This window comes from Mustelus asterias, chromosome 31 (genome assembly GCF_964213995.1).
Source record: "Mustelus asterias chromosome 31, sMusAst1.hap1.1, whole genome shotgun sequence".
NCBI lineage: Eukaryota > Metazoa > Chordata > Chondrichthyes > Carcharhiniformes > Triakidae > Mustelus > Mustelus asterias.
Genome location: NC_135831.1, coordinates 9,321,010 through 9,334,917, shown reverse-complemented (window position 1 = coordinate 9,334,917; position 13,908 = coordinate 9,321,010). Strand labels below are relative to the sequence as shown.

At 49.2% G+C, this 13,908-nt stretch overlaps 1 protein-coding gene across 4 annotated transcripts in view; it reads right to left on the bottom strand.

Moving 5' to 3' along the window:
* The window catches only part of LOC144481730 (misshapen-like kinase 1), a 283,663-nt gene that overhangs the window by 105,459 nt on the left and 164,296 nt on the right, over window positions 1-13,908 (bottom strand). For all 4 annotated transcript variants that reach the window (XM_078200874.1, XM_078200875.1, XM_078200876.1 and 1 more), the window contains exons 11-12: window positions 12,920-13,127; window positions 1,331-1,447 (exon numbers count right to left, since the gene is read on the bottom strand). In XM_078200874.1, the coding sequence (XP_078057000.1) occupies window positions 1,331-1,447; window positions 12,920-13,127 (325 nt within the window). The remainder of the gene's footprint in view (window positions 1-1,330; window positions 1,448-12,919; window positions 13,128-13,908) is intronic.

Genomic DNA, 13,908 nt, shown 5'->3' with positions numbered 1-13,908 from the left:
CGCAGACACGGGGAGAATGTGCAAACTCCACACAGACAGTGACCCAAGCCAGGAATCGAACCCAGTTCCCTGGAGCTGTGAGGCAGCAGTGCTAACCACTGTGCTACCGTGCAGCCCTATGATGATATTTAAAACAGCATCTCGTCTTTTGCGTCAATTATATTTGGCCACTGATGTTGGGACATTTCAAAGCCTCGCAAGCCTACCTCACAAATGAGCCAACAAGGATCGCCGGATCAGTGGCTTGACGGTGCCGAGTCTTGTGACCGCCATAAAGTAAAGCGGATGAAGTCAAATTAACACGAGGGGAGTCACAGCACCTTCTAACAAAGAAACAAGGGGTTGTGCCCAACAACTGCTGAGCAAAGTAGGACGGTGAGTTTTCCCTACGCTCCAGCCCCCTCGCGGTGGGGGGGGAAAGTCCTACAACGGTATGGTTTCCTTGGCATTAGCAACCCTCTGGAACCAAAGCAGAGCGACCATTCTTCAATAGCAAGGGTGCAGGTGACTACTGGGGTCCTTGGCTGACACCCTCACGTCTGTACTTTCTGCTGTGATCACTGGGCAGTTGGGAGCAAGGACTTTGGCTGAATCATCATCTCCCTCGCCCAGGGATACGGACGCCGACCCGAGCAAGGTCAGCGCAGGCTGGAGAACCTGTCTGTGTGGGTATCCTCTGGGTGCTCCGGTTTCCTCCCACAGTCCAAAGATGTGTAGGTTAGGTGGATTGGCCATGCTAAATTGCCCCTTAGTGTCCAAAGATGTGCAGGTTAGGTGGATTGGCCATGCTAAATTGCCCTTTACTGTCAAGTTTATTTATCCCGTCACAAATAGGCTTACATTAACATTGAAATGAAGTTACTGTGAAAATCCCCTCGTCGCCACACTCCGGCGCCTGTTTGGGTAACACTGAGGGAGAATTTAGCACGGCCAATGCACCCTAACCCGCACGTCTTTCGGACTGTGGGAGGAAACCAGAGCACCCGGGGGAAACCCACGCAGACATGGGGAGAATGTGCAGACTCCACACAGACAGTGACCCAAACCGGGAATGGAACCCGGGTCCCTAGAGTTGTGAGGGGGAATTAGCAGGGTAAACACATCGGGTTACGGACACGGGGCCTGGGTGGGACTGTTGTCGGCGCAGGCCCGATGGGTCGAATGGCCTCCTTCTGCGCTGTAGGGATTGTATGGGACCGTTCGGCCAGAAGGGATTTCAATGAGGGGAAAGTCCAACACCAAGGGTTGCGCAAGAAGCGTCCGGCACCCCTTGCCTAACCATAAAGTAAAAGATTAAATGTCTTTGCTGCAGGGCAGCCAGGGTTTCTACCTGCTCTCTCTCAGCCTGTCTCCTTTCCTCCTCTCTCCGAAGTTGCTGCATCTCGTCTAACTGCCGCTGGTGCTCCTTCTCCTGCTGCTTGCGTAGGTCTCGTTCGCGCCGTTGTTGCTTTGAGAGAAAAAAAAACATGAAATCGCAAGTTTTACTTTAACACGTTCATGCTGCAGAAACAAGAAGGCATCAACATTGAATCTGCTAGGGAGACGAAGGGGGGGGTGGGGGGGAGGCGGTGGACGAGTTGGGGAAAGAGTTGAGATTGTGGCTCAGATTCAATCGTGTTACTGCGTTACTGCAGCCACCTCCGCAAAAGTTTAGCACGGTCCTTAACTTCCTAAAACCGCTTTCTTCTGCGTTTCAGCAGTGGTCACACTTCAGAAGTATTTCATTCACCGTAAGGCACTTTTGTGAAGTCCTGTGGTTGTGAAAGGCCGTTAAGTAAGAGCAAGTCTGAGGAGTGTTTGAGGACTCGGGGTCTGTACTGGATGGAGTTTAGAAGGATGAAGCGGGGGGGGGGGTTCTCATTGAAACTTAAAGAATACTGATAGAGTGGACGTGGGGGGGGGAAGGTGTTTCCACTGGTAGGAGAGACGAGGATCCGAGGGCACAGCCTCAGAGTAAAGGGATGACCTTTAGAACTGAGATGAGGAGGAATTTCTTCAGCCAGAGGGTGGTGAATCTATGAATTCATTGCCAGTGAAGGCTGCGGAGGCCGGGTCATTGAGTGTATTTGAGACAGAGATAGTTAGGTTCTTGATTGGTCAGGGGATCAAAGTTCATGGGGAAAACAATTGTGAAACTTATCATGATTGAATGGCGGAGCAGACTCAATGGGCCGAATGGCCTAATTCGACTCCTATATCCGATTGTTTTATGGTCTAAGATTTTGAAGGGTCTAACAGGGTGGGCACTGAGAGATTGTTTCCAGTGGTCAGGGAATCTAATACATGGGGATGCAGTTATAAGGGGTTCGATGGGCCATTTAGCCTAATTCTAATCCTCTATCTTATGGTTTAAGGATCAGTGGGGAGCACTGCAAGCTAGAGTTAGGACTACCAGCGCCTCCAGCAAATGGAGTCCACTTGCACTTGACTCTACAAAACACAGACGGAGTGAACGTGCATATATTTAGTTGCTTGCATGAACTCAGGATGTTCCAAAGCATTGTGCAATCCAGTGTAGTCACTACAGTAATGTAGCAACCATCACTACAGTAATGAGACAATGAGCAGATAATCTCTCTGAGGGGGTGCTGGACAAGCAAATCAATATTGGTCAACACACGGTGATAGCTCCTCTGCTCCTCCAGTGCTCTCTTCACACCCAGGTCAGGGGTCCACATGGGGAGGCAATAGCCTCGTGGTGTTATTGCTAGACCAGAAACTCAGCTAATGTTCTGAGGGGGGCCCGGGTTCGAATCCCGCCACGGCAGATGGTGGAATTTGAATTCAGTAAAAATAATCTGGAATTAGGAATCTACTGATGACCATGAAACCCATGGTTGGAAAAACCCATCTGGTTCACTAATGTGCTTGAGGGATGGGAATCTGCCATCTTTACCCGGTCTGGCCTACACGTGACTCTCAACTGCCCTCTGAACAAGGGCAATTTGGGGATGGGCAATAAATGCTGGCCAGCCAGCGACGCCCATGTCCCACAAACAAATAAAAAGGGACATCTAAAGTAAAGTTAAAAGCAAATTACTCTGGATGCTGGAATCTGAAAACAAAAGAGAAAATGCTGGAAAATCTCAGCAGGTCTGGCCGTATCTGTAGGGAGAGAAAAGAGCTGCCGTTTCGAGTCCAGATGGCCCTTTGTCAAAACTCTTTTGGTTTCTAAAGTAAAGTTTATTTATTAGTGTCACAAGTCGGTTTACATTAACACTGCAATGAAGTTACTGTGAAAATCCCCTAGTCGCCACACTCCGGCGCCTGTTCGGGTAACACTGAGGGAGAATTTAGCACGGCCAATGCACCCTAACCAGCACGTCTTTCAGACTGTGGGAGGAAACCGGAGCACCTGGAGGAAACCCACGCAAACACGGGGGAGAATGTGCAGACTCCACACAGACAGTGACCCAAGCCAGGAATCGAACCCAGGTCCTTGGTGCTGTGAGGCAGCAGTGCTAACCACTGTGCTGCCTTTCATCTCAAAGATGGCATCTCCAGCAATGCAGCGCTCTCTCGGCACTGGTGCAGGGAGTACCCGTCTGGGCATCGAAATAAGGCTGGAGAGCACAACCCTTGGAGCGTTCAAAGCACTGAACCGCAGTTGGATGCCTTGCTATGGACATACAAATGGCAACCGAAACTTCACTTACATCGACAGCACTGAACTGCAAAGCCAGGACAGGACAATGTTAAATCAGAGAAAGAGTGCGAAAGTACAATTTGCTTCGACTAAGACTGCACCGTGAGTACTACGCCTAGATCCAGGCGCAAAGCTAGAATACCGTCCTACAGAAGAGTCATGAGACTGATCATGACTGGTAAAAGTTTGAGTTATGATAAAAAAGCTGCTGAAGAAACTTGTGCCTTTCAGCTTGGAAGGAGAGCGAATGAGCGGGATTCTGACAGAGGTATAAAACATAGTTAAAAGGATAGAAAGGTAAACCAGGAATGTTCATTTAAATTAAACCATGTTGATAGGCTTTCATACAATCCCTTCAGTCGAGAAAAAAAGGCCATTCAGCCCATTGAGTCCACACTGACTCTGCAACAGAGCATCTTATCCAGCGCCTATCTCCATAACCCCACATATTTACCACAGTAATCCACCTAATCTTGGGACACTCAGGAGCAATTTAGCATGGCAAATCCACCTAACCAAAGTCCAAAGATGTGCGGGTTAGGTTGATTGGCCGTGCTAAAATTGCTACTTAGTGTCCTGAGATGCGTAGGTTAGAGGGATTAGCGGGTAAATATGTAGGGATATGGGGGTCGGGCCTGGGTGGGATTGTGGTCGGTGCAGACTCGATGGGCCAAATGGCCTCTTTCTGCACTGTACGGTTTCACAATGATTTCTATGAACCTGCACATCTTTGGACACTGAGGGGCAATTTAGCATGGCCAATCCACCTAACCTACACATCTTTGGGCACTAAGGGGCAATTTAGCATGGCCAATCCACCTAACCTACACATCTTTGGACACTAAGGGGCAATTTAGCATGGCCAATCCACCTAACCTACACATCTTTGGACACTAAGGGGCAATTTAGCATGGCCAATCCACCTAACCTACACATCTTTGGACACTAAGGGGCAATTTAGCATGGCCAATCCACCTAACCTACACATCTTTGGACTGTGGGAGGAAACCCACGCAGACACAGAGAGAACATGCAGATTACGCACAGACAGTGACCAAAAGCCAGGAATTGAACCCAGGCAGCTGTGCTAATCACTGTACCACCGTGTCGCCTCATGTTTGATGAAGAGGGGTGGGGAGAAAGCATAAACATCAACAGAGAAATAGGTGGGAAATTAATAAGCAACAAACATTTAGAAAATGGATAAAATGGAGGTTTTCAGTGACTAGTGGTGCACACATTAATGAAAGGAGGTTGGCGATGAGGCAGATGAGCTGAGGGTACAGATAGACACGTGGAAAGTCTGACATCACTGTTGTACCAAGATGTGGCTTAAAGGAAGAAAGAAATGGCAACTCAACAGTCCCGGTTACAGAGTTTGTGGATGAAATGAGGAGGGGGAATAAATAAAAGGAGGGTCACAGCATTGTCGAAGAAACTATAAGAGCTGCGAGAAAGGATGATATGCTGGAAGCCCCAAAGAGGACCACAGGAGCTGAACGAGGAACAAAAAAAATAGGAGTAATCAACTTGTTGGGAGCAGACTGCCGAGCTACAAACAAACAGTCAGAAGATCCTCATTACAGGAAGCATGTGGAAAAGATTGAAAGGGTGCAGAGGAGATTTACAAGGATGTTGCCTGGATTGAGTGGCATGCCTTATGAGGATAGGCTGAGGGAGCTCGGTCTTTTCTCCTTGGAGAGACGTAGGATGAGGGGAGACCTAATAGAGGTATATAAGATGTTGAGAGGCATAGTTCGGGTGGACTCTCAGAGGCTTTTTTCCAGGGTGGAAATGGCTGCTACGAGAGGACACAGGTTTAAGGTGCTGGGGGGTAGGTACAGGGGAGATGTTAGGGGTAGGTTTTTCACACAGAGGGTGGTGGGCGAGTGGAATCGGCTGCCGTCAGGGGTGGTGGAGGCAAACTCGTTAGGGTCTTTTAAGAGAATCCTGGATGAGTACATGGGACTTAATAGGATGGAGGGTTATAGGTAGGTCTAGAAGGTAGGGATATGTTCGGCACAACTTGTGGGGCCGAAGGGCCTGTTTTGTGCTGTAGTTTTTCTATGTTTCTATGAAATATGTGGGCAAACTGCTGAGGTGTGGCAGAAAGAGAAGGCCGATCACAGGAGGTAATCTCAACTACCCTATTAACCCGAATGAGCAAATTAGAAAGAGAGTCTTGTACTGGTCAGGAGGCTGCCGAGTTCTGAACAATCACAGTAACGCCCAGTCTGCACCTTCTCCCCGTGTCTGCGTGGGTTTCCTCCGGCGTCATTGCGGTGTTAATGTCAGCCTACTTGTGGCACTAATAAATAAACTTAAAGTTAATTTCTCACACAGGAGAAAGGGTGCTGACTGCAAAGCAAGGGGGAGCGATAGGCTCCCCTCGCTGGCAAAAGCTTGGATGTTCGCGCGCACTTTTTGGAATTACCCAGCAGCTTGGGAAGCTGATAGGTCCCTGCGGCTTTCTCCGTGGCAACGCCTCGACCAGAGTCAACTTGCCAACCAATCAGCATCCTTTTCTCTTGTAATATAAATTGCGATCGCTTGAAATTTGGCGTTCTTGCATTTGTCCTCTTGAGTGCAGGACAGACGCGTCCCGAGATTAATCGGTGAATAGTCGAGCGATAATACCACTGGACCATCGCCTCCCCGACTTGGAGCCCTGTCACACTTTGCGCTGTGAGGCATCATGGGGACTGTTGCTGCGTTTAACGCGCTGCACGGAGGCAATTTATTGTCAAGTGAACTGAGATGGGCCAAATGGCTCATCTATCAGCGTCTTGAGACAAGACATTTCCCAAGGTCGAGCGGGGCACGGTGATTGCTGGTGGCGCTGAAGCTTCTTTCACGAAGAAAGGATCTGAAAACTCCAATTAAAAATCACCCAAGCAGGGAGCAGGGCAGTGAGGCTGAACAGTGGAGCTGGCACGCACATGCAACCTGCCCTCCGCTCAGCAGCCTGGGGCCTCGCATGGGGGGGGGGGGGGCCTCGCATGGGGGGGGGGGGGGGCCTCGCATGGGGGGGGGGGGGGAAGCAACGTGAATACGCAACTTAAAAAAGGGGGAGGGGGGGAACAAAACCGAACTGAACACCAACGTTCCCCCGATATCTACGGTCATGTGGTTGATGTCAAGAATAAACCCCCTCGCCTCAATCCTTTCCCGCTGCCCACTTTCCCCTGCGTGAGCCAAGCCGCTATGTCTAAAGCGCTGAAGGAACCGGTGGGCAGGAAGATCAAACAGTGATTTAGCTTTCAGCACCCGCTCAAGCAGGTCCACTGTCACTGCCTCTCATTACAAAACCTCGCACAGTTATAGTTATCGGAGACGGCTGATGAAATGTGACTGGATGATAATTTGACAAAGTGCAGTAACAGGCTGGGGCCTCACGAGAAAAGCCGGTGCCTCCAGTCGCAAGCAACGAGACATGACACAGCCCAGCGCTGCTTATGCAGAACTGATGAATTATGAGTGATGCCGGATTAGTGGGAGTTGACGTATCAGTAATTCACGGCGGGGAACGGATCACTTATACTTTACACTGGAGACTGGACGGCGAACGTTCACTAAATAGGGCGCTGGGAGAAAATGGGTGGTCCGATAATGAGCGGTTGAGCAAATTAGGTCTACATTCTCTTGGGAGTTTTGAAGAATGAGAGGCGATTGCATTGAAATGTACGAGATATATATACAGAATACTGAAAGGCCTGGATAGATAGTGGACGTAGGATCATAGAAAACCTGCACTGCAGAAAGAGGCCATTCGGCCCATCGAGTCTGCACCGACCACAATCCCACCCAGGCCCTACCCCCATATCCCTACATATTTTACCCACTAATCCCTCTAACCTACGCATCTCAGGGCACTAAGGGGTAACTTTTTTAGCATGGCCCATCAACCTAGCCCGCACATCTTTGGACTGTGGGGGGAAACCGGAGCACCCGGAGGAAACCCCACGCAGACGCGAGGAGAATGTGCAAACTCCACACAGTGACACAAGTCGGGAATCGAACCCAAGTCCCTGGAGCTGTGAAGCAGCAATGCTGACCACTGTGCCACCATTCCGCCCGTGGGGAAGATGTTTCCATCTGTAGGAGAGACGAGGATCCGAGGGCACAGCCTCAGAGTAAAGGGACGGCCCCTTAGATGAAGAGGAATTTCTTGAGTCAGAGGGTGGTGAATCTGTGGAATTCATGACCATAAGAGGCCAAGTCATTGAGTGTATTTGAGAGAGAGAGAGAGAGAGAGAGGGAGGGAGGTTCTTGATTGGTAAGGGAATGAAAGGTTATGGGGAAAAGGCGGGAGAATGGGGTTGAGAAACTTATCAGCCATGATTGAATGGCGGGGCAGAATCAGTGGGCCGAATGGCCTCATTCTGCTCCTGTACCTTTTGGTTTTATGGTCTAAGATTCTGAAGGGTCTAACAGGATGGGCACTGAGAGATTGTTTACACTGGTCAGGGAATCTAAAACACGGGGGTGCGGTTTCATAACAGGTTAACTATTTTTTTGATTTGATTTAGTATTGCAGCATATATAGAGATACGGTGAAAAGTATTGTTTCTTGCGCGCTATACAGACGAAGCATACCATTCATAGAGTACATAGGGGAGAAGGAAAAGAGAGAGTGCAGAATGTAGTGTTACGGTCATGACTAGGGTGTCGAGAAAGAGCAACTTAATATCTGGTAGGTCCATTCAAAAGTCTGACGGCAGCAGGGAAGAAGCTGTTCTTGAGTCGGTTGGTACCTGACCTCAGACCTTTGTATCTTTTTCCCAACCGTGGGGTCCTTGATTATGCCGGCTGCTTTTCCCCGAGGCAGCGGGAAGTGTAGACAGAGTCAATGGATGGGAGGCTGGTTTGCCCGATGGACTGGGCTACGTTCACGACCCTTTGTAGTTTCTTGCAGTCTTGGACAGAGCAAAACCATACCAAGCTGGACCTACCATATATTGAGTTGATCTTTCTCGACACCCTAGCTATGATTGTGACTCTGCATTCTGCACCCTCTCCTTTCCTCCTCCCCTATGTACTCTATGAACGTTATATTTTGTCTGTATCACACGCGAGAAACTGTATCCCAATGCATGTGACAATAATCAATCAAATTTAGACGGTTAAGGGTGAACTGTTCAAAGTTTACAAGCCAGTCGGTGGCACAATGGTTAACACTGCTGCCTCACAGCACCAGGGACCCGGGTTCAATTCTAGCCTTGGGTGATTGTCTGTGTGGAGCCTGTCTGTGTGGAGCCTGCATGTTCTCCCCGTGTCTGCGTGGGTTTCCTCTGCGCGCTCCGGTTTCCTCCCACAGTCCAAAGGTGTGCAAGTTAGATGGATTGGCCATGCTAAATCCCTTAGTGTCCAAAGAGGTGTAGGTTAGGTGGATTGGCCATGCTAAATGGCCCCTTAGTATCCAAAGATGTGCAGGTTAGGTGGATCGGCCATGCTAAATTGCCCCTTAGTATCCAAAGATATGCAGGTTAGGTGGATTGGCCATGCTAAATTGCCCCTTAGTGTCCAAAGAGGTGTAGGTTAGGTGGATTGGCCATGCTAAATTGCCCCTTAGTATCCAAAGATGTGCGGGTTAGGTGGATTGGCCATGCCAAATTGCCCCTTAGTGTCCAAAGATATGCAGGTTAGGTGGATTGGCCATGCTAAATTGCCCCTTAGTGTCCAAAGATATGCAGGTTAGGTGGATTGGCCATGCTAAATTGTCCCTTAGTATCCAATGATGTGCAGGTTAGGTGGATTGGCCATGCTAAATTGCCCCTTAGCGTCCAATGATGTGCAGGTTTGGTGGATTGGCCGTGCTAAATTGCTCTTTAGTGTCCAAAGATGTGCTGGTTATGTGGATTAGCCATGCTAAATTGTGTGGGGTTATGGGGATAGGGTGGAGTGGAGGGCCTGGATATGATAGTCTGTCAGAGTCAGTGTAGACTCGATGGGCTGAATGGCCTCCTTCTGCACTGTAGGGATTCTCTGATTCTAAAGGAACAGACCAGGTGTGGAATTATTTCTGCTAACTGGGGAGTCTATGACTCAGCAGCCTCGTGTAAGAATTACAGTTGGACCTTTGAGTAGTGGAATTATGAAACATTTGTATGCACACACGTTGGCAGAGGTTTAGAACTCTCTTCCACAAACAGCAATTAATACTAGATCAATTAGTCAGTTGGCAACACAGAAATTTAGCATTGCTGAAAAAAAGAGAGATGCTGTCGAAGCTTCTCATCTTGCACTCATCAGGACAGAATCAGAAGAAGAGCAAATCTCCAAGGGGACAACAGTTTATCCAGCATGAGTGTGAAATTTGATTGGTAGCTGCATGGCCATGGAGAATGCACCAACGGAACAGCTAACTGCCAAGCTTCTTGTTAAAATTCAAACCAGGCAAATCGACTGTGAAGGCATTACTGTGGGGAATGAACCAGGGAATGGCTGCCAGCCTACCCCCAAGCTTTGGTTTAGTTCAAAAAGATACAACGTTCTTTCTATTTGGGTGGCACAGTGGTTAGCACTGCTGCCAGGGACCCGGGTTCGATCCCCGGCTTGGGTCACTGTCTGTGCGGAGTCTGCACATTCTCCCCGGTGTCTGCGTGGGTTTCCTCCGGGTGCTCCGGTTTCCTCTCTCCCCGAAAGACGTGCTGGTTAGGGTGCATTGGCCGTGCTAAATTCTCCCTCAGTGTTACCCGAACAGGCGCCGGGGTGTGGCGACTAAGTGCATTTTTACGGTAACTACGTTGCAGCGTTAATATAAGCCTACTTGTAACACTAATAAATCAACTTTAAAACTCAACTATTTGCACACCTTTTGTGTGAAGATATGTAGCTTCTAGCAGGCGTTCGTGAGCCCAAATAGTAATCTCAAATTGGTTGTTAGTTTAATTCTTAGCACAATCGGGATTGTTCACTAAGTATTATCCAATCACAGTATCCAACTTAGAAACATAAAAGATAGAAGCAGGAGGAGGCCATTCGGCCCTTCGAGCCTGCTCCGCCATTCATTACGAACATGGCTGATCATCCAACTCAATAGCCTCATCCTGCTTTCCCCCCATAACCTTTGACCCCATTCACCCCAAGTGCTACATCCAGCCGCCTCTTGAATACATTCAATGTTTTGGCATCAACTACTTCCTGTGGTAATGAACTCCACAGGCTCACCGGGTGAAGAAATGTCTCCGCACCTCCGACCTAAATGGTCTACCCCGAATCTGTGACCCCTGGTTCTGGACTCCCCCCACCATTGGGAACATCCTCCCTGCATCTACCCTGTCTAGTCATGTTAGAATTTTATAAATCTCTATCAGATCCTCCCCCTCATTCGTCTGAACTCCAGTGAAAACAATCCTAACCTGGTCAATCTCTCCTCACACATCAGTCCCTCCATCCCTGGTTCGTGATATTACATGCCATTCCGTGACTGATGCTGAATTCAGACCTGGTCTGAGAATGCCTCTCGTCAGTGTAGCCTGATTTGAAACAGGGTTGGAAGGAAAATGTGCATGCAAGTTTAAGTTTATTTATTAGTGTCACAAGTAGGCTTACATTAACACCGCAATGAAGTTACTGTGAAAATCTCCTAGTCGCCACACTCCGGAGCCTGTTCGGGTAACACAGAGGGAGAATTTAGCATGGCCAATGCACCTAACTTGCATATGACCCAGCCAGTAACACCTCTAAATATACAACTGCTTGTTAAATGAACTGGATGTTATATTAACTCGAGTTTCATTAAAGAAGTCATGTGGTCCATGCATTAAAGTATTGTAAATGTGGAATGAGACAGGAAGCTCAGGAACTCAGAGGTACATGGAAACGTGTTCCCATGACATGATGAGCTCACGGACAGGAATGCAGCAAATTAAATCAGAGTGTTTTATTCTGCTCAGGAAAACCCCTCCACAAACAGCACGCAAACAAAGAGGCCGCAACATCTAAGCTCATTCTTGTTGGGGTGGCATGGTGGCACCGTGGTTAGCGCTGCTGCGCCACAGCACCGCGGACCCGGGTTCGATTCCAGCCTCGGGTCACTGTCTGTGTGGTGTTTGCACAATCTCCCCGTGTCTGTCTGCGTGGGTTTCCTCCGGGTGCTCCGGTTTCCCCCCACACCCCAAAGAAAGGCAGGTTAGGTGGATTGGCCATGCTAAATTGCCCCTTGGTATCCAAAGATGTGTGGGTTAGGTGAATTAGCCATGCTAAATTGCCCCTTATTGTCCAAAGATGTGCAGGTTAGGTGGATTGGCCATGCTAAACTGCCCCTTATTGTCCAAAGATGTGTAGGTTAGGTGGATTGGCCATGCTAAATTGTCCCTTAGTGTCCAAAGATGTGCAGGTTAGGTGGATTGGCCATGCTAAATTGTCCCTTAGTATCCAAAGATGTGCAGGTTAGGTGGATTGGCCATGCTAAATTGTCCCTTAGTATCCAAAGATGTGCAGGTTAGGTGGATTGGCCATGCTAAATTGCCCCTAATGTCAAAAGATGTATAGGTTAGGTGGATTGGCCATGCTAAACTGCCCCTTATTGTCCAAAGATGTGTAGGTTAGGTGGATTGGCCATGCTAAATTGTCCCTTAGTGTCCAAAGATGTGCAGGTTAGGTGGATTGGCCATGCTAAATTGTCCCTTAGTGTCCAAAGATGTGTAGGTTAGGTGGATTGGCCATGCTAAATCGTCCCTTGGTGTCCACAGATATGCAGGTTAGGTGGATTAGGGCGGCATGGTAGCACAGTGGTTAGCATTGCTGCTTCACAGCTCCAGGGTCCCGGGTTCGATTCCCGGCTCGGGTCACTGTCTGTGTGGAGTTTGCACATTCTCCTCGTGTCTGCGTGGGTTTCCTCCGGGTGCTCCGGTTTCCTCCCACAGTCCAAAGATGTGCGGGTTAGGTTGATTGGCCAGGTTAAAAATTGCCCCTTAGAGTCCCGTGATGCGTAGGTTAGAGGGATTAGCGGGTAAAAATATGTGGGGGTAGGGCCTGGGTGGGATTGTGGTCGGTGCAGACTCGATGGGCCGAATGGCCTCCTTCTGCACTGTAGGGTTTCTATGATAAATGCATGGAGTCACGGGGATAGGAGTGAGCTTGAACAAGATGCTCTGTCGAAGTCAGTGAAGTCTCAATGAGCCAAATGGCTTCCTTCTGGACTGGGGGAATTCTCTGCTTCTCGCTGGGGGCCACAGAATGTACACAAAATACAGTCATTATAAATCATCGCTTCTCTGATTCGAGTTATGCTCCAAGAGCACTGAAGAACGTGTGTGAGAATTCTACCTCCTCCAGCCGGCGCCGCTGCTCCTTCTGCTCCTCCACCCGTTTGTGGCGCTCGGAGATAAGCTGCCGCTTGAGCTCCTCGGGGTCCCGGCGCGGCAGCACGATCTGCTGCTGCCGCCTCACAGCTTCTGAGCGCTCCTTGTTCTCCTGCTGCAGACGCAGGAAGTCGCGTCTCAGCGTCGATTCACCCGGCAAATTCACAATGGAGCTGCCGCGGATTTGGGGGGGGAGGGCAAGAAGAAAGGTACACAAGAATCACACAATGCTCAGAATCATACAGCCCAGAAGGCAGCCATTCAGCCCGTCCCCACCAGGACAGTTACCCAATAAGTCCCACCCCCCCTGCTCATTCACTACTGCCCTGACAGTTTATCGCCATGAAGCATTAATCCACCACTCTTTTGAAAGTTGAATTAGAACCATGGGCAGCACGGTGACACAGCGGTTAGCACTGCTGCCTCTCAGCGCCAGGGACCCGGGTTCGATTCCGGCCTTGGGTGACTGTCTGTGTGGAGTCTGCACATTCACCACGTGTCTGCGTGGGTTTCCTCCCACAGTCCAAAAGACGTGCTGGTTAGGTGGATTGGCCATGCTAAATTGCCCCTTAGTGTCCAAAGATGTACAGGTTAGGTGGATTGGCCATGCTAAATTGCCCCTTAGTGTCCAAAGATGTACAGGTTAGGTGGATTAGCCGTGCTAAATTGCCCCTTAGTGTCCAAAGATGTACAGGTTAGGTGGATTGGCCATGCTAAATTGCCCCTTAGTGTCCAAAGATGTGCAGGTTAGGTGGATTGGCCATGCTAAATTGCCCCTTAGTGTCCAAAGATGTGCAGGTTAGGTGGATTGGCCATGCTAAATGGCCTTCTGCACTGCCGGGATTCCATGGATATCAGGCAGTGAATTCCAGATTAATGGAGAAACTCTAGGGACAAAACTCCAGCAAATCACCAGGACCCGATGGCCTACATCCCAGGGATCGAAAGGAGACA